The sequence below is a fragment of the Pituophis catenifer genome, unplaced genomic scaffold, assembly GCF_029215685.1.
Source record: "Pituophis catenifer annectens isolate HBS135680 unplaced genomic scaffold, rPitCat1.0.hap2 SCAF_2, whole genome shotgun sequence".
Taxonomy (NCBI): domain Eukaryota; kingdom Metazoa; phylum Chordata; class Lepidosauria; order Squamata; family Colubridae; genus Pituophis; species Pituophis catenifer.
In genome coordinates this window covers 120,532,956-120,557,773 of record NW_027256882.1, presented here as the reverse complement: position 1 = coordinate 120,557,773, position 24,818 = coordinate 120,532,956, and the positions used below count along the sequence as shown (strand labels likewise).

Sequence of the window (24,818 nt, the reverse complement as noted above, 5' to 3'; positions counted from 1 at the left end):
TGTTAAAAGATTATTATCTCCAAGTACCGGGAGGGAGGGAGGGAGGCCCCAGAAGACAATCGCGTTAAGAAAGGAAAGCAGCACTTTCTTGCCCCTTACTGAGCTTTCCGAAAGCGTCTGGGCAGTTGTTCGGGGAGGGTGGGGTGGGGGGGCAAAGCAGATACCGGGCTAAGAGAACCCTCGGGCGCTCTCGATCAGCCCAAGGCTTTTGTCTTTTGCATTTTCGAAGCACATTTCCGCTCAAGTCCCCAACGCGCTTGCTTTTCTGTCTCCGCCCGCCCGCCCGCTCGGGTTCCGCAGCATCACCTCCTACACAGAGGCGCACCGCGGTAAGCAGCCGACACCGCGGGGCACCTGAGCCCCCTTCTCCCCCCCCCGGAAAAGCCACTTGTCCCTCCAGAGAGCGGAGGGCCCCGCCAGCCGCAACGGAAGCTCCGGGGTCGCTCCCCACGCCGACGGCGTCGCGCCCACCGACCCACCCCGTTCCAGCATGGCTGGCGTCTCCTCAGACAATCAAGAGGCTCCGCTCCGCCACCGGCCCTCCTCACGCCATCCGAACGCAGCACCTTCGGCCGAACTCCTGAAGGCTCTCCTTCACCCAACTCCTCCTGCCTAGGCCGAAACTCGCGCCATCCGCCTCGTACCGGCGCTCCTGACCCTCCACCGACCCCCCTTCCGACCCCCGGCGAGGTACCTGTCCGCTCCCCGCGTGCCCAGGCTGAGGCCGCGGCGTCAGCTCCGAAGGAGGGAGAGAAAGAAGGAAGGAAGGAAGGAAGGAAGGGGGCGGCAAGCCAGAAGCGAACGCTACACGCGGGCTGTGAGCCGGGCCGGCCGCCGTCTCTGCCTGTCACGTGTCCCGGCGCAAACGCGAGAGGAAGCCGAACCGCTTACGCACGTCGGAGGAAGAAAGTGCATCATGTAGCAGCTCAAGAAAGGGCGGTAGCCACGCCCCTTCTCCTGGAGTCTGGGTACTAGCGGTCACGTGGCACAACCTTGTCTTGCGGCGAATGGTCCCGAGCTGGAGTGGAAGTTGCTTTCGAATGGCTTCCTAAAATATTTAGTTTAATAACGAGCAAGCGGTTTGTTTTCCTTGTACAGTTGTTGATAGGCCCTGTCTTCACGTGGAATGGTAACCCATGATTAACGGAACCATGGTTCATTGAATTAATCCAGTTTCCTGCATCTGCACAGCATGTTAATCCACAAGTAGCCAATTAAAATAGACTGAAGTACTGTACAACGCATATTCGTGCACGCTTATTACTTCATCGTTAAGGTAAACCGAGGCAACTGAATTGAATCGGTTATGAAAAGTCTGCTTGGGGATGCAAAAACTGGGTTTGCAAATTAGCTTACCACATTTTAGGTAAAAGGTTTTTCAAATCCAAAATTGTTTAGATTCAGTGTACGGTGTGAAACGAAGCAATTTGATTAAAGTACGAAATAGTGGATTGGGTAACAATGGATTTGTCATGCAAACAGTTTAACTGGATGGAAACAAAATCCAACAGTTCTATAGCATATATTGAAGTCAATGCAACAAGAAAAACTTGGTTATGTTCACACATGTTAACACATGTTTATTGTTTATTCAATCCCTTTCAAACAAGCACCAAGTTATGCTTGTCAGGACTCCTCATATAAGGAGCAGAAGGAATTCTGCCTGACAAATATGGCAGTCTGAATTCTCACAAAAACAATCTAGAATAGGGGTCCCCAGGCTGCAGCCAGCTACCAGTCTGTGGCCTGTTTGGAACCAATCCGTGTGAGTGGTAGGCTGGCGCATTTGCGCAGTTTGACTAGTGTGCACATGAGCAGCTCAACAGCCCACCACTTGCGCTATTTGAGCTGCACACACATGCTGGCCCACTGCTCGTGCTAGTTGAGCTGTGTACTCACAGCCTGACACGCGGCTCGGTTCCAAACAGGCCACAGCCCGGTAATGGCTTGGTGGCCCACTTCCCCCCTCTCCCCTTGCTGGGGCACCAAGCCATAAAGGTTGGAGACCTCTGATCTAGAATATTGTGAGAATTTAATCTCCTGTTTGTTAGTACTTAGTTTTTGGTTCAGCATGCCATGGGCACCATTCGATCACAAAATGCTCTGTGCTTGATAGCAAGTTATGATAACAAGACTTTCAGAATCTCATCATAAGTAAAAGGTTACAAAGCTGTGGAAGATTGTACCCAAGTACTTCCTATTAATACTATTATATATTGTAGTCTTTAGATATGCAGTCCCATAGGGAAAACCAGAGGAATGAGACAGTCTTCTATTAAAGTAAAGTAGCTTATTTTCATGTTTTTTATTCTGTACTAGCTGTACCCGGCCACGCGTTGCTGTGGCCCAGTCTTGTGGGTGTACAATATTTTTTGACCGAGTGCCAATAATGTCCCTCTGTAGCTCAGGTCATACCTACTTTGCCTCCATCCCACCAGTCTTTTTACTCAGTCGATTGGATTCAGACCTGAGTTGCCTTTCCCTACGTTTCTTTTTGGACTTTAATGTCACTTAATCAATTGCTTTCTTGGACTTTTACCTATTTGGTGCTTGTATTGGGAGAGCTGCGCGTCGTGGGATTGGCGGAGGCCTCTGCCCGGGCTGCCGTCGGTGAGTTTGCGTTCCTGGGGTTCCGGAGGTTTGTCTTCGGACCCCTCCGAGGATACTTTGCCGCGGGTGTAAGAGCTGGTTTCCCGGCTTGCCGGTATAACCGCCTTCACCTTTGCAGCTTTCTGCACCACAGGCGGCATCGGGGTCCCTGCCAAAGGTACGGCACACTCCGTTAGTCAGGAGGACGCTTAGCGGCGGTTGACATTTCCCGCCATTTTGCTTGTGGGTTTGGCGGCGGTGGCGCTGAGGGGAAAAGACCCAGCTCGTGCCTGCCATTGTGGTGCTGCGACGTTGAAGTCCAAAAAGAAACATAGAGAAAGGCAACTCAGGTCTGAATCCAATCGACCGAGTGAAAAGACTGGTGGGACGGACGCAAAGTAGGCGTGACCTGAGCTACAGAGGGATACGGCACAGCTCAATTCCAACGCAATGTCATATGAAATAATTAAATCAAAATGAAAATAAATCGAACTCTATGAAAATTCAATTTAACAATGCAATCGGAAACATTGAAATGGAATCGTAAAATTGGAAATTTGGAAATCGTAAATGGATCGTAAATTGGAAACATTGAAATGGAAGCATGAAATATTTAGTATAGCGTGTGTTGCTTTTATGTCCAGCAGATGGCGCTGTTTTTCAAGAAAGCATGTTTTTACCTGTCACAGGTGTGACATCTATATAATATAGGTATATAAAAACACGCGCGTATTCGAATGCAACGTTGTGTCAAAATTTCAAAGAAATCAGTGAAGAACTTTAGGAGATTTACGATTTTGAACAAACGAACATTTACCTTTTTTTTTATATAGATTGATTTAACAGCATGTGTTTTTCTATGGAAAAGAAGCATTTATGTATATTATGGAACATCTGCAATTAATATTGATAATCAAAAGGTTAAAGAATTGGGAACAAAAAAATCAGAATGGGAATAGTCTGGAGAGACATAATGGATGTGGATGCCTCTAGTTGATAGAATACCTACAATATCTATCAAGTTGAACTCTCATTTTATATTTGCAAGTATGTTATCCTTACATCTCTTATCTGTTATCTTTCTGTGTACTGACAACTATGATCTCACATATGAAATAGTTCGGTGTGAGTATCCAACATCTCTTTTCTGAGCAGAAATTTTACAAAGAAAATTATTTTGTTCAGCATTTTAATTGCTACAACTCCTTGTTTTAACCAAACACTGTATTGTGACTTGCTGCAATTGCAGTTTTAAACTATGTGAACAGATAATGATTCATGTTTATTTTTATTCTGTTAATTACTCAGGGATAGAACACTTTATAAATAATGACTTTAATCACACTATGGTGAATTAATTTAGTTTCATGGGTTCACACAACACATTCAAAGCAACCTAATTTTAATCTAACTTGTTGCCCAAATTCAGGAAATGCACAAATGCTGATAAAAGTACTGCCTTCCTATAGGACTAGGAGATAAATACTTGAAATTATAAAATTTGGAGAATATTCATATGTAAACTAGATTACATCTTATTACATTAGGACTCTATTGCCTTTGCAGTGATAAACGTGGAGCTTTATTTTTTTTATTTTTTTTTATTATTTATTTGATTTGTATACCGCCCTACTCCCGAAGGACTCAGGGCGGTGAACAGCCAACAATAAAATACATAAATACACAAAATTTAAAAACCCGATAAAATCAAATTAAACTTTTTGGCCCAGACAAATTAAAATACCCTAATAATTTAAAAACAGATTAAAATTTACATATTTAAAAAGGGAAGAGATCAGGCCAAGCCCGCTTGATGGAATAAAAAGGTCTTCACAGCACGGCGGAAGGAGCGCAGATCCGGGATCCTCCGTATCTCCGGGGGGAGCTCATTCCAGATGGTAGGTGCCCCCACAGAAAAGGCTCTCCCCCTAGGGGCCGCCAGTCGACACTGTTTGGCTGACGGCACCCGGAGGAGTCCCTCTCTATGAGAGCGTACTGGCCGGTGGGAGGCTATTGGTGGTAGTAGGCGGTCCCGTAAATAACCAGGCCCTAAGCCATGGAGCGCTTTAAAGGTGGTAACCAAAACCTTGAAGCGCACCCGGAAGACCACCGGGAGCCAGTGCAGCTCGCGCAGGAGAGGTGTTACATGGGAGCGCCATGTCGCTCCCATTACCACCCGTGCGGCCGCACTCTGCGCCAGTTGGAACCTCCGGGTGCTCCTCAAGGGGAGCCCCATGTAGAGAGCATTACAATAGTCCAGGCGGGAGGTGACGAGGGCATGAGTGACCGTGCGTAACGAGTCCCGATCCAGAAAGGGACGCAACTGGCGAATCAGGCGGACCTGATAAAAAATCCTCCCGGTCACGGCCGTCAAGTGCTCTTCTAAAGACAGCCGTGAATCCAGGAGGACGCCCAAGTTGCGAGCCCTCTCCGTGGGGGCCAATGATTCGCCCCCAATAGTCAGTGATGGCGTCAACTGGCTATATCGGGACGTCGGAAACCACAGCCACTCGGTCTTGGATGGGTTGAGCCTGAGCCTGTTCCTCCCCATCCAGATCCGTACGGCCTCCAGGCACCAGGACATCACTTCAAGGGCATCGTTGGGGTGATCCGGGGTGGAGATGTACAGCTGGGTGTCATCAGCATACTGATGGTACTCCACCCCGAAACCACGGATGATCTCGCCCAGCGGCTTCACATAAATGTTGAACAGGAGAGGTGAGAGGACCGACCCTTGCGGCACCCCACATATGAGGGGCCTCGGGGTCGACCTCTGTCCCCCTGTCAACACGGACTGCGACCGGTCAGAGAGAAAGGAGGAGAATACCGCAACACAGTGCCTCCCACCCCTAACTCTTCCAACCGGTGCAGCATGATACCATGGTCGATGGTATCAAAAGCCGCTGAGAGATCTAACAGGACCAGGACAGAGGAGCACCCCCTGTCCCGAGCCCTCCAGAGATCATCAACCAACGCGACCAATGCCGTTTCCGTGCTGTACCCGGGCCTGAAGCCCGACTGGAACGGATCCAGATACGTCGTTTCATCCAGGTGCTGGGGAAGCTGTTGCGCAACCACACTCTCAACAACCTTTGCCACAAAACGAAGGTTGGAGACCGGACGATAATTTACCAACATTGCCGGGTCCAGGGAAGGCTTCTTGAGGAGAGGCCTCACCACCGCCTCTTTCAAGGCGGCAGGAAAGACACCCTCACCCAGCGAAGCATTTATAGTCCCCTGGAACCAGCCTCGTGTCACCTCCCGAGAAGCCAGCACTAACCAGGAGGGACACGGGTCCAATAAACAAGTGGTCGCGTTCAGTCTACCCAGAATCCTGTCCACGTCCTCAGGGGTCACAGGATCAAACTCATCCCAGATAACATTCTCAAGACCTGCCCCAGTCCCTCCCCCTGAGACTATCCAGTCGGAGTCCAGATCTTCCCGAATCTGAGCGATTTTGTCATACAGATATTGGACAAAATCCTTGGCTCTACCCTCCAAGGGGTCCTCCCGCGCTTCCTGGTGGAGCAGGGAGCGGGTCACCCTAAACAGGGCGGCCGGGCGATTATCTGATGACGCAATAAGAGCAGCAAAATAGCTACATTTCGCTGCTTTTATCGCCACTAGGTAATTCCTAATATGAGCTCTTACCAGTGTCCGGTCAGATTCAGAAAGACTGGCCCTCCAACTACTCTCTAGGCGTCTTTTCCGGCGCTTCAACTCCCTCAGCTCCTCAGTGAACCAAGGAGCTAAATGAGATCGGCGCCGGGTCAGAGGCCGCAAAGGCACGACCCGATCCAGAGCTCCAGCGGCCGCCCTATCCCAGGCGGCCACTAGGTCTCCAGTCGAGGCGTGTGCCAGAGCCTCAGGGAATGGCCCAAGCTCCATCTGGAACCTATCCGGTTCCATCAGGCGCCTGGGGCGGAACCATCTTACCGGCTCCGCCTCCCTGCGGCGGGGTGTAGCGGTTCGAAGGTCGAGACGAAGGAGAGAGTGATCAGACCATGACAAGGGCTCGGTGACTATATCCCCTATCTCGAGATCACTTTAAAAATTATAAAGCAAAAGTGCATAGGCTGTCTTAGCAGTTAACATTTTAATTATGCCTAGTGATCATGACTATTTGGTCTCGCTTTCTTAGGAAATAAACTTGTTCATAAAAGTTAAAATAATATTTTATTTTCAAAGGACAAACCTCTACAAAATGAGAACAGTAAGATAAAACCAAATTGGGCCAGAAAGTTTTGGTTCAAAAATCACTGCAAATGTCTCCAGAATTCTTCAAAGTTCATCAAAGCCATATTAAATAAAACAGGTAGAATGCATATTGTTCCCCCTCTCTGTGGTATATATATGAAATAACATCAAATCCATAACGCTTCTTTAAGAAGGCAGAAGCCTTGCCCAATCTAAGAGAACAAAATTTACAGGCAAGAAAGGCACAATGAGGGATATAGCCTTCCCTTTTAAAAAATCTTAACGTAAAAACCTATAATAATGTAATTATTTAAATAGACAGGTAGAAGAAGTTTCCCCTCACAAAATACCAACAAAAACCTCTTGCGTCAAAGCATTGACTATCTTACAGAGATTAACCGTTGACAACAAGAAAACAAAGCTCAGCCAATACCAAGATCCCAAGGTAGTTAGTAGTCTGTTGGATGAGAGGAGAGTTATAGAAAACAGGAAAATAATTCATGCAAGACATTTGCCTGAGTTGATGGTTTCATGAAAAGTGAGGAATGTATAAAGATGCTCTATATTTTTTTAGTTAGCCACTAGATCAAATGTTAACCATTAGAAGCATTATTTAAACCTCAGGAATGCTTCTAGCAAAAATTTGTAATGCAAGTAATCGCCAGAACAACACTGTTGATTTCGTATTGTAAAACTCAAAACTCAAATATCAGGGGGATGGGGGCTGTTTAGTAGCTTTATCACTACTACGCATAAAATTACATAATTGTTTTAAAGCAGATTGTTTACTGCATCAGCTTGAAAGGAAAGGAGGCCGCTGAAAGCGAAGTACAGAAAATGCAGTATATACCTAACCGGTCTTCTCTCCACCCTCAAGAGAACGAGTTCTTTATTGCGCAAGCGCAAAGGCTCCCGGAGCTGAGAACTACAATTCCCGTCCTCCTAGACGAGGCCCCCTTTCCCAGCCGCCACTCCCCCCCTCCCTCTAGAGCTGGTAGACGGAGGTTGGCCGGGCCGGTCCCGGCAGCGGCCCGGAGCGGGCGGGCATGGGGGGCTGCCTCTCCTCGCAGGCAGCTGATGACCTGTCGCTACTCAACGATTCTACCGGCGATGGGACAAGTCTTGGGCCTGGAGACCCACCTCCCCTCCCTGCCCCGCCGCCCCCCTACCAGGTACCGCGTAGGGTGGGGAAGGGAGTCCCGAAGCCCTGGGGCTGATGATGCTCCCAGGCTCTCGCCAGTTGGGGTCAGCTTTGAGTAGCCCGCGAGGGGCTAGCGGGCAGACGAGGGGGTGGCATTGGGGAATGTCGCGACTCGGGGGCAAGTAACGCGAGATGGACTTGGGGTGGCCGGAGCCATGATGGAGAACTTGACTCGGTCCACACGTGAACCCTAGGAGATAAAGGGCAGATGCTGCTGCAGTGTTGACCCCCACTTCTTCCGCAGATTTCTACAAGGATGAATCAATTTAGCGGCTCTAGTTGCACAATATCGACCATGGTTTGGAAACATGTTTTTAAACTTGGGGTGGGTTTAGAGGAGGCTTTTATTATTGTGGTTGTTCTAACTCGTTTGTGAAAATTTGGACTCCAGAAAATGACATCTGCTTGTTGTAACCTTCCTGTGTTTTCTCATTACTTCCTGTTTTTCCCCTCTTATTACCGGATACCTTTTAAGGAGAAAAATATGAAATATCAGCTGCACAATGCTGTTTTTGTGCTACCAACCATCAGTCTGGAAGCTCCCTTGGTTGAAGAGAAGACTACTTGGGCTGTGTGAGTGTAGGCTAGTCTACATTTGGACTACTGTAATTACTCTTCCCAATCAGAAAAAGAAATCCTATGAGACATAAATTAATGGAATTAAGCTAAGTCATGGTCAGTATTCTAAATAAAGAACTAGGAACTGCCATTCAGCTATGGAAAAACATTAGAAAATATATTTTCTTTTATGAACACAAGAGCATATGCACCAAGATGAATTCCTGGTGTGTCCAATCACACTTGGCCAATAAAGAATTCTATTCTATTCTAGCTTATTACAAGACATGGGAAATGGAAGGCTGTTCAGGTAATTTATTAGAGAATGTACTTGATTTTTGCGGTGGGGGCTTCCAGGCAAAGACCTAGTACTATGAAGCAAAGAAATTGTGCAAACATTCTGTCTTTTATTTTTTTAATATATTGTATGTAGTAGGAAAAAAGGAAGTAGAAAACACAGAAAATCCAAAGGTGCTTTTTCAAAAGGCAACTGGACTTTGTTTTTCCTTGAAGATGTTTCCCTTCTCATCCAAGAAGCTTCTTCAGTTCTTTTCAGCTTTGGAGAGAAGCGAAATGTCTTCAAGAAAAACAAAGTCCAGTTGTTGCCTTTTAAAAAAGCACCTATGAGACAACCATGAACTTGATGACTGAGAATCTCCAAAGACAAAACACAGAGTTACAAAAGGAAGCTGTTATTGGATTTCCTGTAACATCATGAATGAGATAGGAAGAAAGACAACAAATGTGCTTTTAGGAATATTCTGTAGGAGAAAACAAAAAGTCAAATGCCTCTTAATACATAAAAAGTTTGGTTTTTAGAGCTGGGGGACTCTAAAAACTAACCTGTATACAGTTTAAAATGTAAAGTATAAAAGTGAGGGCAGATGCTTACTAATATATGCATCATATATATGTGCCTTTATCAAAGAATCAGGCTTGACTGTAACTGCATCAACATACATTGCTAGCAAACCTAGGTTAACATATCAAATGGTCTGCACTGAAACAACCCATAATCAGCATAACATACTTAACATACTATCTGATTATGGGCTAAAGGGGATAGTCTGGAAGTACAGAACACCATAAAAACTCTGCCTGGGCAGAAGTAGGAAAGTAAAGGAACAGCTACATTAGCTCTTACTGTCTTGTTGAGTAAATGTATTTAATCTTTTCCATCTATGGAGGGGCAGCTTTTCACTTAAAATTATATGTAGATATGTAGGTGTCCAGGGTATGAGAAAGAATGAGAATATAGTAACCCTGCTAGATTAGGTCAAGGTTCATTTTAGTCCTGCATTTCATTCAAATTAAGATAATAGAGCCAAGGTGGCGCAATGGTTAGAGTGCAGTACTGCAGGCTACTTCAGCTGACTGCTAGCTGCAGTTCGGCATTTCAAATCTCACTGGCTCAAGGTTGACTCAGCCTTCCATCTTCCAAGGTCGGTAAAATGAGGACCCAGATTGTTGGGGGCAACATGCTGACTCTGTAAACTGTTTAGAGAGGGTTGTAAAAGCACTATGAAGCAGTATATAAGTCTAAGTGCTATTGCTATTGCTATTGCTATACCTCTTTCTGTTACCATTATTCCCTTATACATGGTACTTGCAGGCATGATGCCCCTGACCCAGATGTAATATTAAATTTTCATAAAAACTGTCCTCCATGAATTTAGTCAATCCCACTTAAAAAGTACCCAAGTTAGTGGTTGTGTCACCTTCTACAAAGTATATATTGAATTAAATATTTGTTTTTTGTCTAAATCTCTGTCATGTCAACAGCATTGAATGACTCCTAACGATGCTACCTTGAAAAACAGAAAAATCTCATCAGTTTTTCTGTTTATCATTTGTGGTTTCATTTGCTTCAGTCATGTCTTCAATTGCTTCTTTTTCTATTCTCTAAAGTTCTAGCCTTTTTTTTTTTGCAAGGAAGATGTCAGAGGGCCTCCTCATTTTTTAAAATTAATTTTATTGCTACATTGCCTTTCATATAGGCAGCATACATAAGGTTCCAATCTATTATCCCATACAACCACAATCCTGTGAGTTGAGAATGACTGTCCCAATGTCACCCAGTGAACTTAGTTTCTGACCACAGATAGTCCTTAACTTATAACCGGTTGTTTAACAGCCATTTGAAATTATGATGGGCCTGGGATGGGTGCCTTGTGGTCCTTGAAGCAGTTCTGGCTATTTTAAAATGTGCCATCCCATCACAACCTCATGGTCACATGACCACATTTCAGGTGCTTGGCAGCTGGCTTGCCATTACAATCGCTTGCAGCATCCCATGGTCATATGACTGATTTGCAATGATTATTCCTGGTTTCCGGCAGTTTTTGCAGATTTCTGGTAAAAAACACCCATTTGGAAGAATGGGTTTGCACTTACTGCCACTGTGTTCACTTAACAGCCACCACACAAAATGTTGTAAAATCAGATCTAAGTTATGAGGGTGCCTCAACTTACTACCATAAATGAATTGTGCCTGGTATTCTGGTCTCAATTGTAGTTGTAAGTCAAGCACTACCTGTACTCTGTATGTTTTTCTAGTTTTATTATGTACATCTCAAAATATCAGACCCAGAACTGTTCATGGGGTGCCAGAAATAGATTTGTATAAAGGTATTACAATGTTGGCAATTTTATTTTCAGTCCATTTCATAATGATCCCTAGCATTAAATTTACCTTCTTCATAGCTTCAAACCCTGAAGCAACACTAGTCAACAACTATTCACTTCTTTCTGATTAATTACAGATAACACAACCCTCAGCAGCATATGTCAAGCTAGATTTTTTGCCCTATTCTTTATTAATTTACACTTACATAAATTTTAACTACATTAGTCATTTTGCTGCCCATTCACTCTGTTTAAAAAGATCCTTCTGGATTTCTTCATAATCCCTTTTGGTTTTTACTGCCCTGAATACTTCTGCATCATTTCCTATCTTCTAAGTAATGATCATTTAGGGACAAGTTTAAAACTACCAGGCCCTTGAGGGATCTACTTTTTTATTTCTGTCCTTTGGAAGTCACTCAGTCAGAATAGAGCTGGAAGGGATCTTGGGGGTCTTCTAGTCCAAATCATTGCTCAAGCAGGAGCCCTATACCATTTGAGACAGTCAACTGTCCAGTCTTTTCTTAAGAACCTCCAGTGATGAAGCACCTACGACTTCTGAAGGCAACCTGTTCCACTGTTAATTGTCCTCACTGTTAGGAAGTCCTCATATCTCATTATTGCTAAATTTACCCAAGAACTTTTGATAAAGATCTCTATCAAGTTTGAATTGCGAGTGAAATTGGATAGAGGGAAACTGGAATTTTAACTCATGCTACAAAAATGCTATCAATCAGCGATCGTTTCCTAAAGCAAATAAAGATCTGAAGCATGTGTTAAGCTTCCAGCCTATTTTTGTTAAATATGCATACCTTGTTCCTTGTGAATGTTTAGAAAACAAATCCTTTTGATTTCATGTGCCACTGTCTCTTTCTAGAGATAAATTACCTAGCACACATTGTTTGGTGTCATTCTTTGGATAGTTGTCTCAGCTGCCTCTGATTTCTATTACTTGTGTCTGAGAGCACAAGAGATTTGAGAGCAATTATATTTTTCTTTTATGTTTTCACAAGCTGTCACACATGCAGGCTACTTTTTTCCCAAAGTGAAGTTGCTGTTCTGTAGAGGAAGAAGAGACAAGGAAGACTGAGAAATAGAGAATAGTTTTATATGTTACTACAGACCTGAATGAAATTGGTTACAGCAGTGGTTCTCCACCTTTTCCTCACAACAGACCCCCTTTAAATACCTTTTGTGGTCACGGACCACCAAGACTTAACTCAAGATTTAAATCATAACATTTTTTCAAGCTTTCCTGGACCTCCTCTGTGATGACATCGTGGCCCCCCAGGGGACTGCGGACCACAGGTTTAGAAGCATGGAGTTACAGGATATGCTAATTCATGGTTACCTGAGTCATAGCTAGCTCATTTGCTTGGATTCATACAATACACTGTACCGTGCATTTAATTATGGGCTGTGGTCATATAATATCCAATGCCAAAAACTAACCATCCACTTTAAGCTAGGTAGGCATGAACAATTTGTGCAGTAAGTAGCAGGGAATGGACTAAAGCAATAATTCCCTTTATATTGTTCATAGTGGATGTTTGAAAAGAGACTGTACGTACGAGTAAGGATTTACAAGGACACTTCAACATTCAGCTGAAATGAATAGGCAGAGATGAATAAAGACTGATGTTTAAAAAGACCAAAATCAAGCCAGCTCCATGGAATTCATTACTGCATAATTGTGAAGCATAGATTACTTTTTTAAAAAGTTAAATACATTTTATAATCCCAAGCATCCAAATGCAGCAGTTGTGTATGTCAGTCGTTTCCAGCTTGCTACCTTCCATAATTATTAGGCTATGTCTCCCATTATTCTTCAAGCCATGCTGGCTAGTATTTGTGGAAGCTGTGTTCCAACATGTCAAGTAGGCATCAAATTGGAAAAGGATAATAATACATGTACCAGATGTTGACTGCTAGTGTATATTGTTTCTGATACTCTTGCTGTGTAAATTTTAATTAGTGATCATTGGACAAACTACAAAATTAAGCTGAATGTTGACTTCAGACAGTCCTCCTGAAATTCTGAATGGAGCAGTGCTATTTAGGATTTCTGTGTACACACAGAAAAGTTTGTGCATATTTCTTACCTAATTTGCCTCCTTAGTTCAAAATAAAATGATTCAGAAGAAATGCCTGAAATATCTGAAATTAGGAAATTATCTTTACATTCTAACATATTGCAAATCAAAATGTTTGCTCTAAATGTGAGACTAGTTAGAAAACAAGTAGGGGATCCACTCATTAGTGGTGAATTAATGGCCTGCATGGTTCATAACAGATGTGTGTATAGAAAAAAAAAGGATCCTGTGACATGTGAAAGTAACAGGTGACTGATCCTGTAGAAAAGCTTCTGACACTCATTAGAAAACTTATTTTAGCCCATCTGCCATACCACAATATTATCTTACAGTTCAGCCCTCTGTGTGTCAAAATGATAAATAGCTATGTGTGTCAGTGTAGGATTTATCTGGATTATTTTCATTTGTTAACAGTGAGGGCATGTTAAAAGGGAGAGTATTTTAAATTTTCTAGCAATCAGAGAGAAAAGGGAATTGTTACTTGTATTATGATGTGTAATTATGAATCCATGTAACAAGCTATTTATTAGAATAGTAAATGTTCAGCCACACTGTTGTCTGACTTTCTAGGATCACACTCCAATTCCAGTGTATCACCCAACGCCTAGCCAGGCACGTCTTGCCACACAACTAACAGAAGAGGAGCAAATCCGGATAGCTCAAAGGATTGGACTAATTCAGCACCTTCCTAAAGGAATATTTGATCCCGGCTCAGAGCCATCAGAAAAGAAAATCAAAGAGTATGTAAAGCACCATGCTTTAAATGTATTTTGTAAAGTCAGAACAAATCTTGAAAGTATTATAGTGATTAATTGCTAATGAATACAAAAATATTTTTAGAAGTTATTGACAGTATGCAGAAATGGCCCTCCCGGCGGGACAGAGCTGACAGCAACAGGAATATGCTATGCTTTATTTTTATTTATTTATAATATTTGTATAGCTGTCCATCTCACCAGAAGTGACTTCAGGAAGCTTTCAAACTTTACTTGCTTTGTTTGTTTGTTTGTTTGTTTGTTTGTTTGTTTGTTTGTTTAAAAAACAGATTACTGCTGACTTAAAGAAAAACTGCACACGATATAGGGATTCTGCTAGATAACACAGGATATGATGAATTGTGCATCTTTGCAGAAATTGTACTTAAGTCTTTTGAATCTATTCCCAAAGTAATCAACACAGCAGGGCTTTATTATAGCTTCTTATGCTAAACTTTTAAGTAAAATAGTTACAGGTAGTTTGTGACCACAATTGGGAGTGGCAACTCCATCAGTAAGCATGTGGTCAATAAGTGTAAAATCATGTGACTATGACGGACTTAACATTACTTTATATTTGGTCATTGAACAAATCACCCCAGTCGTTAAGCAAGACATCACATGACTACAACTTCAATTTTACTTCCATATTCTCCATTAACTCTACTTGTCAGAAGCCAGTTGTCAGTTGTGAAACAAGTGAATGGTGAACATATGATCGCTGTACATTGTAATGGTCAGTAATGCATGCCGATTGGAAAGTGCCCCAATGGTGATCATGTCACTATGGTCACCATAGTGGCGATATGGTTATGTGAGAGTCATAAATACAAGGATTGGTCAAAAAGCTATTTTTTACATCATTCTAACTTTGAATGATGACTAAAGAAGGCAGGTAAAGTAAGCAAGAACTACCTGTAATGAGCTGCATGTTTCTGAATTTTCTCTGTGGAAAGGACACAGAGCATCTTCCTCTGTTAAATGTGTTGGAGTATAATTCTCATCATGGATAGTCAAAATGATCCAGAAATTTGAACTGTGCTTCTTTGCACTGGACTAGCAGAACAATATTTATTTCAGAAACTCAGTATTACTGAGAGCATGAAGGAAAATTTGATAATCAGCCATCAGCCAGTAGGCTAGAGTACATTGCTCTGGCATTTATAGCCAGCAAGAACTCAGTCCATTCCAGCATCACAGCACAATCTGTTGGGTGATATTTACATCAACAGTGTTAATTGCTGTTTTGGATAAGATATTTGTGATTCTTTGTGGTTACTGTGAGATTGATATCGAGAATGGGATGGGATTGGATTAAACCAGTGATATTCTGATCTCCTGACTAACAAAATAAACTAGAGATCAGGAACCCTAATAACATGTTAAAAATCTTCATTCTTTGTGTGCTATTTTTTGGAGTCTAGAACATGTGGCTTATACATGGAAGAAAGCAATTCTTGCAAGTTTCCACTTGGAAAAAGTAACACGGGGGAATTTTCAAATATCATAAATTAAGTTCGGTGCAGGAGGCTGATATTATACTTTTAAAAGCTGAGTATATGGAAAACAATATAGCAAGTAGTCTTTTGCAGTTGAATTGAAATTTACCAAGCAGGAAATTGAGCAGGAAATAGAAGCAAGTTGGCCTGGTAACCATCTTGCAACCTTTGTATTAGCATTCAGTTTCTTTTTTTACTTCTCCAGGTGTGTAATCTGTATGCTGGATTTTGTATATGGAGATCCCATCCGATTCCTGCCTTGTCTACACATCTACCATGTAAACTGCATTGATGACTGGCTGATGCGATCATTCACATGTCCTTCTTGCATGGAGCCAGTTGATGCTGCTCTGCTCTCCTCCTATGAGACTAACTGAGGTGGCTTTGAGCCCTGCTCTCGTTCATGCTTCCAGGCTGTGGATATATTGGGGGCCTGGGATGTTGGACATTATTTGCACAATTCTGGGGTACACCAAAGAAACCGGTCCCAGCCCCTACGGACACATGCAGCCATGCTGGCTGTACTAAAGGATGATTTGTGCCATATTTTGAGTGTTGCATCCAGTGTATGGTGGGGAGGGGTTGGAAGGAAACAGGGAAATGGCAGAACTAAAACTTTCCTTCCACTCTACTCACAATTTAGTTTTGTAGAAAATCAAGATTCTTCTTTGACCCAATTATCTACCCTCATACCTTTGTATGTCCCTGTTAAACTACTGGGTACAGTTGTAGGAAACTGTAGTGGAATTCTAACTTGTTAATGAAAGAAAAAGCTGTTTAAAGCTGATGCTGAAGATCTCTTAAGATTTTACAAATTAAGAGAAATTCTAAGGCTATTATACCAGCTCTGGTCAATTCATGAAAAATTCTAAGGCTATTATGCCAGCTCTGGTCAGTTCATGAGAAATTCTAAGGCTATTATGCCAGCTCTGGTCAGTTAATGGGGAAAAAGAATTTAATGTAGAAAAAATCCCAGGCATTTTATATTTGGGCCACTATTGAAATTCACCTATCAGTACAAGTACACAATGCAGAAAACAAGCCTTAGAAGCTAGTTAGCTACCTGCCTAGAGTAGCTTGAAGCTGTAATATTTGCTAGGGAAGGAGATTGAACCTGTTCTTGTTGCTTTTGGAAGTGCTTCTTTTACAATATTTTTGTTTTAGTTAAGAGAGAAGGACACCATTTCCTTGCTCTTTTTTTCTCTATCAAATAAAGAGTTTTTATCTATTTTGAAGAAGTATATATAGTGCCTCTTCTCAAACCCCTGTAAGGCAAGATTCTCCACCTAATACTTATTCACCATACTAGGAAAAAGTCACATGGATGTAACAGATTTTGAAAGCAATAGTTTGTTTCACTCAAATCTTCATTTGGGTAAAGTTCACTGGAAGGAGCAGGGATGGGCTAAGTGCAGATTCTTTGTCACAATCTGAAATTTCTGCCTTTCTACTATATGAAAAAAGTGTTGACATTTAGATATATATATATATAGCTTGTTTAAAGTGAGAAATATTTTTATGGAAAGTTTACAATTCAGTTTGGTAAGATCCTTTTAAATGCTGGTTGTGAGTTAAACATCCATATATTCTGAAGAGTGAAGAAATGTTTATTTGTAGGCAATCTACTATTTGTCTTACATAAAAGAAGATTTTGTCCCATAAGAACCTGTTAAGACAGGCTGTTACTAGGATGCAGCAAAGCCAACATGTGAAAAGGCTTTCCTTAAATCATATTGTTTATTGCCTTGCAAGTACAGAAATGTGAAAGTGCTTTTCTGATTATGTATTGTCCATAACAAAGATCTAGTGCTTGAAAGATTTAAAACGGATGTACATTGCATTGAAATGGAAAATAAACATTGTCAGCAGTGCCTTCTAAAGTACATACATTGGCCAAGGTGACTGTAGAAAACTTTTCTATTAGTGAAAATGAGTAGAAATAGAGAATGAGGTATTCTGAATTAGTTTATCATTGATTCTGTTCTCTTTTTTACCTTTAATAGAATTAGAAATTAGTTGCCATTGTTGCAATCAAGCATGATTCTATACATTAGTAGGATCTGATCTTGCTATTGTACAGCCCTTCTGAATGGAACTCCCAGCAGACCTACGGTATTGTAAGGAATCTTGGAAATTGCAATTTGGCAACAAGAAAGTTACATTGGTTTTGGGAATGAAGTCATATCTGTTTTGTAAGCCATACTACAAATAATCTTTATTTGCAATTCCAAAACTGGCAGGGGAGAAACAGCATAATGCGTCAAATGATTTGGCCATGAGAAGACAATACAGAAAATTTAAGGAACAAATAGGAGCGTCTAGAAATCAGTTTAAGGCAAAAAATATTAATTCCTTTGGATGACAGTACTAAGGGGCTTCTTGTGAACAATATCTTACTCTTCCCTTTTATTCTGTTTTCTCATTCACACAGCCATGACACCCACCCACCCCTGGTGAAGTAAACAGTGAAGGTCTCCAACCTTTCCAGCTCCGTGGACCAGCGGCGGGCGGGGGCAATGGTTCCGCACGCGCTTGCCAGCTGCTTGCATGGTCCGATTGCCAATAAGCCACGAATTGGTAGTGGTCGTTGGAGTTGGTGGACCCATTTTAAAGTACATTTCTTTGAAAGTCCTTGTCCCATGTTATCTCATCCCTTGGTATCACTTGTATCTTCATTTTGAAGTTCACCCAAAAAAAAAGTGGCAGAAGTAAAGATGGAGCTCAGTATTTAAGTTACTAGTATACTCTAACCAACATGCTCAGTTGAGTATTAGTATCTCGTTGTTTAGAGATATGGGAAATATTAAGATTGCTTCATGCAGACCATCAAAATCTGTATTTAGGAAATCATAATACTGAGGAAAATAACATGGTATATATCTTTCAGGCCAAGCACGGTCTCCTAGAGAGTACAATATTGTGCCAAACATTTCACTTCATCTATGAATTCTCTTAAGCCACTCAGAACATTGAAGCGGGCAATAAGAGCCTTGGTACTACAGTGGTTTAAAGCACCCTGTTATTAACACAGCTGCCTGCAATTTACTGCTGGTTCGAATCTCTCCAAGGCTCAAGGTTGACTCAGCCTTCCATCCTTTCTAAGGTAGGTTAAATGAGGACCCAGTTTGTGGGGGCAATAAGCTGACTTTGTATAAATATACAAAAGTATGAAGGCTATTGCTTAACGCACTGTAAGCCGCCCTGAGTCTCCGGAGAAGGGCGGCATATAAATCAAATTAAAAAAAAAAAAAAAAAATATATATATATAAATGACTTAAAAGTGGCATAGTTCCTTTCAAGACATGGGATCACTATCTCCAATGCTGTATAGAAGGATATTTAAAGCCCCTATCCTTACTGGTTTGGAAAATCAAAGGAAAAGGGGGAGAAAAATCAGAAGTTTATTTCTTTACAGAAGAAATTTTTTTTCTTTACAGGAAGATGGGGGTCTACTATAAGGGACTATCACTTAAAGAGAAGTAGTACCAATTATTTCTTTTTTTCTATCCCAAAGAATCACTAGGTAAGGTAATTGCTCTATTTAATTCATAAAAAAATAAAATCCACAGAACAGAGGGTCAATTCCATGTGGCTAATATGACTGATTAAATCTAGTAATATAACCCAAAATTATAACTGATGTGAAAATAGCTTGGGAAATGGAAATGCAGTGACCATCGTTTAGTAAAAGATATATTTCAAAATACAAAAGTACATGCAATAGTCAAAGAATGTCTGGAAAATATGAGCAACAGCTTGTGTACTGTGAAAGGAACTGTTTTCATGCTCCACTTACTATGGTTTTTACCTGTTCCATTAACTATTTTTTTTCAAAAACATGGTAAATATAACTCAGAAAAGGGCAAATGCATCTTTTTTAATTGAAAGCAAAATACAACATTTCACTAATTTATAGACAGAAGTGCCCTTTTTTCCATTATGTAATTATAGCTATGTTTATGCAATATGGTAAGCTTTAACATGAGTTATCTCATTTGGGCTTAGCACAATGCATGAACCTAGTAGTGTCTGCATGTACAAACCATGACAGTTTAGAAATAAACTTCTTGGCTGCACTATTACAGTAAGAAAATTAATCCATTTTCTCTAACTTTACAATGCATATTTATGGAAAGCAATTCTAATCATTTTAAGTGCAGAACAATTCTTCATTTAGCTTTCAACCCTCTGATAACTATTGATCAGTATCACTTGTATTTAAAGGCTTATTATTACCACATAAGCAAAGGAAAATCTGGATGCTATGGTTATACCTTCAGTAAACAGTTTTAATGACTTTGCATGTTTAAATAATGCCATCTAGAAAATATATATATGGAAAACATATACCAACAAATATCCACAACAAAATTGTATTATTTAAAAATATTACTGTTATTAAGGATGATTAGTATTCTAATCTGGGCTGTGGAGGTCAAAAGCAATAGAGTCGCAAGCCTGATTGAGTGTATAACAAAGAAGAAAATTGGCATCACTTTACAGGAAGCTGGAAATAAAATAGCAAATCTTTTATTATTTTTTTCTGGTGTTTTAACAGCAATCTCTCATGATATTATGAGAGGCAAAAACAGAATTTTTGTTTTGTCTAACCACTCCCTTACCATATTCAGAAATATTTCCTACATGCTCATTGTGCATGTAAAAGCTGTTATGTAATGAGTTCTTAGTTACACTAAAGAACATTGAGATGTTTTATGTGAAATTCCAGCAAAAATGCTTAAAGAACCCTAATATAAAGAAAGCATTGTTCTTCAAATGCATTACACAAAGGCCCAAGATATATTGAATGTGGAAACCAATGGCCTTTTCATGGCAGAAATTTATTTAATAGATCTGGTCCAGTGATGAACAGTGATGATTGAAGAAAAAAAATAGACCCAAACAGTGAGATCAAACCTCAGATTGTTTTTCTCCAGAGTACAAATCCATCTTTGTGAATATCGCATTAATAGTGCAGCTCAAAAATCAGCCCAATCTATTAAGAGAAAATGGCACAAACTGGATAACGTTTAGAAGTGAAACCCAATTCCAGCACAACAAAAAACAGCTTCTCTATGTAGCCAGAAAACAAGATTTCATTAGTGTTTCCTGATTTGAAATTGATTGCTGGGATTGTACCAGAAGCCCTTATTTGAAATTATCATGCCCAGTTTAAGTGTCCAAATGCACGTCAGGTGCTTTCCATTTCAACAGTATTTTATGGAAAGTATAAGAAACCAAACTCAGTATACGTAAACAAGTGATAAAAAGGCATAGGTCCCATGCATGCAAAAACCCATTATCAATACAGTGGCTATAGACCCGAGTTCTTGCTTTCAGAGTCAAGGACCTCTGCTCAAAACACCTAGGAGTGGGGCATAGGAGCAGTCAAAGGTTAAAATTATAGTATCTAGAATTCATTGCAGAGCACCTAAGGTAACTTTAGTGATTTTCTCAAATATGTAATACTTGGTACAAAATCAGACCAAGTGTTTTGCTTCTTAGTAGACAGGCACAGGATATCCCCCAGTATTAGATTGGAGCATGCATAGGAAAAGGCTAGGAAAAAACTTAAGCAGCAGCTGGAATTAAATACAAAACTCCATAATTCACTGCAATATGCAGTGAAATTGGAGTACGGAGAGAACACCACGGGCATAAATGCAACTACAGAACAGTCAGACATTAAACGTATCGAGATCCAGATTCATTTGTCTTTCATAGTGAAGAGGGATTACTTCAAGCTCTGGAATTATTAGTCTGCAGTACTATTTGCAACCATATCTTAAATTTGTCTTCAGCAGTTAAGAGGTACTGAATTTGATAAAGAGAGCTTCTTAGCATGTCCTATAGTAGAAAGTTCAGGGGTACAGAAAATGTTAAGCAAAGGCTCAATGCTGAAGGTTTATCAGCAAAGGTATCTTGCCTGATGATTTTGGGAAAGAAATGTTAGACCAATTCACTATTTGGAGACAGAGTGTTACAAATTAAAAATCTGGCAACTAAGTCAAAGTTCTTAGCTCTCAGAAGAAGGGGAAAACAATAAATGAATCAGTGAAGAAGGCTCTAAATTTTCAAATATAAAAGTATGGCAAGTCTCCTGCTGCCATGGCAGCATTCAGTCTTGTGGGGCCGCACTACTCCTTTGATATTTTAAATAATTATGTACATCACAGACAGTCCAGGCTGGAGATAAAAGTTATTTCACTAAAGGCCGGGTTTTATCATCATCACTGCACTGGTGGGCTTTGTACTTTTTCACTTCAGCCATATATTTCGCCCATGCATCTCCTTTATTTGTCAAAACCTACAACAGAAAAAAAAAAGGGAGCCAGTTACGGAATACAAATTTAACAACTGAACTTAAAAACATTCTTAGGGTACCAGTTCTCATGAACATCAGCCTACATATAAATCTAGGGAAGCCATTCAATTGAAACACAGAGATTGTAATTTTATTGGAGAAGTCAGCCACAATACTTACTGCATGGACTTCCGATTACCCTGTCTCATTCTAATCTGCTACATAAGGTGCAGTTAGGACAACAGGATATACATTGCTGCTCTGATCTTTTTGGAGCTAAATTCATTTTATACACCAAAAATGGACACAAAATCTCACTTAAAACAGATTTAGGAAATGAATAAAAATTGTTCTTATTACAAATGAACAAGAAACAAGTCAATATTTTTCCAAGCCCATAAGGACAGACCCAGCTGTCAATTTTAAACTAGGGTTTTAAACTCATATCTCAATTTATTATTCCTGATGTGTCCCAGCTTACCTCCTCCTCTGTCTTTTGTTTCTTGGCTACCACTCCTGTCTTCAGGGCTAGCTTGCTGCCCCCTCTCCGCTTGCCCACCTGGGTGAAGGGATAGAAGACTGCAACCGTTATACGAGCCTGGGAGCTGCAAGGGGAATGTTGCCCACTATATAACGGTATAGGGAGTCCTTCAATTAGATCATCTTAGCTCGCCATCACACCTGTCAGTCTGTACAGAGCTGCCGAGCGTTACCTACACCGCTGTGCTAGGAGGGTAAAAGGGCACCTTAGCAGTGTTCACCAATACATCTGTACAGTTAAGCCCAAACATTAAAAGACATTAACAAGTAACAAGAAATGGAAGTATTCCAATTTCTGTTCAGGTTTGCTGCCTGGTGGGAAATAGGAACACCATTCTATTTTTTACTTTTATTTCCCTACAATATAACAATCTGGAATACATTATGTGAAGAACTTTTATTTGCTCAAAATCATGAAAGCAATAAAGTTAGCAGAATCAATACAACATTAATTCAAAATAATCATCTTTTTTTATGGTCTTGGGAAGTGGTGTATGCTAATATAATCTTAGATACAAATGCAAAGGCCTTCTGCATACATTTAAAAATGGTATTTAGAATACCATATAAGCATGTATGTGATTCAGTTTTATGTTAAAAAACAGAATTTTTGATCTTCAGTTGAAGAGGACAGTTTAAAATAGAAAATGTCAATTTCAATTAGCAATAAACAAAACAGGGATTCCAATTATCACTTTTAGATAATACAGCACTCCCTCCCCAATCCATTTCTGGAGCAATGCCACATGCATTGCAAGTACAAATTGTTTTATATATATAGTGATGGAAACATACATGTTGGAAAACAGTTTATAATTAAAAACTTCCACCCAACATTTTAGACTGGAAATAAAACATCTTTATTTGTAATGTTTAGGCTACAATGCCTACAGATACTTAGGAGTAAATTCCATTGAACCCAATTAGAATTACAGGTCAATAAATATGGCCAGGAGTATATTTCATTTTAATGCAGAACAGACTTTATTCCTCATGTTCAAATTTATAATTAATGCTTGATGTAGGATGAATAAAATCATACTTCCAATTTTCCCTAGCCAGTGCAAATAAAAATGGTTCAGTATATTTCAGACTTATTGTATCACATTAACAAGAACAAAAATATTTCATTTGGGTCCCAAAAGACAGACTGATGACTTTAAAACTGTGAATACAAAAAAACAATGTGCCAAGAAACATTTGTTACTATTCACTAGCAACAAATGTGTATGAGGAGGGGGAAGCAATTTCATTTCAAAAACATTTTGATAGACTTTTAATGCATTCCACTTAATTTACTTGTGCTTTAATAAAGGCTGAATCAGCCTAAAATGAAGTTTTCCCAAAGACAACTAAAAGCAAAGCACATTGCATTCCGTACTAACAGATCAAAACGTTTCCATCTCTATTGCTTCCATTAAAAAAAAAAAAAATCTACATTATATGCACGTCAAGAATGGCAGCTTCACATTCACAAAAGGAAAACTCGAAGTTGGGACATCTGTCACCACAGACCCTTATCGAATCAAGGTTAGGGTTATGGCATAGAGTTAATATTATTCAGCCAATATTATGAAGCCCAGCAATTATGAAGCCCATATAAACCTGCCCAGGAATGAATGGTGTCGAGCATGGAGCATCACAGTCCTGTGAACAACTGTGGATCAGTTCATTTTCTACTCGTATTTGGGGTGGGGGAGGGGGGGGCAGGAGGAACTAATACAGTGGGGAAGGGGGGTGGTGGAAATGTACTAAATAGCCACAAGTACCCCAAGAACATGCTTAGAAAGATGGGTCCAATATGATGCCTTTCAAAACAGATGGGGGGGAGGGAGGAAGAGTTCAGAAGGAAGAAGAAAATGTAACATTGCTCCTGCTAACATCATATTGCTTTAATAAAAAGTAATCTCTTTTATAGAGGAGCAGGGATGCAAATACTATGGGTGGTGGTGGAAGCGAATGGTCTAGAGAGGCGGCACCTGGAGAATCACTGCCCGTGTTTATTAAAGAGATCCTACTTTTGAGAGAAAGCAAATTGACAAAAAGGGTTCTGAGCCTCGGTCCTTCGGGGAAGGCCAAGGGGAACCAAAACAAAGGAGAAACAAGGGGGAAGAGGAGAAAAGGTCAGTGCCCAGATCCCTTACGAAGCTGAGGGCGTTCCCGCTCCGCTTCTTTCCCGGTGGCTCTTGGTCCCCGGGCGGCTCTGGCCGCGGTTCGGTCTCTTTCCGCTTCTCGGCTCCGGCCATCGCCGTTTCTCGCCCGCTCTTTCCACCCGACGCAGAGGCTTCCTCCATGCGCCGCTTGAACAGCTCGAGAAAAGAACCGTCGTTGGCGAAGACGTTGACGCCGCCCGGTCCTGCCGCCTCGGAAGCCGGGCCTTCTCCCCCTGGCACCCCGGCCATCTCTCGAGCCCTTCTCTGGCCCACTCTACGCGCGCCCGGAGGATGACGGGAAACGATT

General features: G+C 41.1%; 3 protein-coding genes across 6 annotated transcripts in view; 1 reads left to right on the top strand and 2 right to left on the bottom strand.

Annotated features, from left to right (window-relative positions):
* Positions 1-878, bottom strand: part of TNPO2 (transportin 2) — a 29,424-nt gene extending 28,546 nt beyond the window's left edge. For 2 of the 3 annotated variants that reach the window (XM_070937389.1, XM_070937390.1), the window contains exon 1: positions 695-878. The gene's annotated coding sequence lies outside the window, so the exon portion shown is untranslated. The remainder of the gene's footprint in view (positions 1-694) is intronic. The other variant, XM_070937387.1, reaches the window with a different exon arrangement.
* A 6,870-nt stretch (positions 879-7,748) lies between these two features.
* LOC139312525 (RING finger protein 11-like) lies at positions 7,749-18,670 on the top strand. Of its 2 annotated transcripts, XM_070937392.1 has the most exons (4): positions 7,749-7,958; positions 13,831-14,000; positions 15,720-15,892; positions 17,946-18,670. In XM_070937392.1, the coding sequence occupies exons 1-3, from the start codon at positions 7,833-7,835 to the stop codon at positions 15,889-15,891; spliced, it is 468 nt and encodes a 155-aa protein (XP_070793493.1). In that variant the 5' UTR covers positions 7,749-7,832; the 3' UTR covers position 15,892; positions 17,946-18,670. The 2 variants fall into 2 exon arrangements, with proteins under 2 accessions (XP_070793493.1, XP_070793492.1); XM_070937391.1 differs by lacking the exon at positions 17,946-18,670 and having other exon boundaries at positions 15,720-17,397.
* Positions 18,671-20,028: 1,358 nt separating this feature from the next.
* TRIR (telomerase RNA component interacting RNase) lies at positions 20,029-24,782 on the bottom strand. Its single transcript, XM_070937393.1, has 3 exons — positions 24,503-24,782; positions 22,300-22,377; positions 20,029-21,821 (listed from the first exon to the last, which is right to left on the bottom strand). Exons 1-3 carry the CDS (start codon positions 24,758-24,760, stop codon positions 21,714-21,716), a joined length of 444 nt encoding a protein of 147 aa, XP_070793494.1. The 5' UTR covers positions 24,761-24,782; the 3' UTR covers positions 20,029-21,713.
* Between the last annotated feature and the right edge of the window lie 36 nt (positions 24,783-24,818).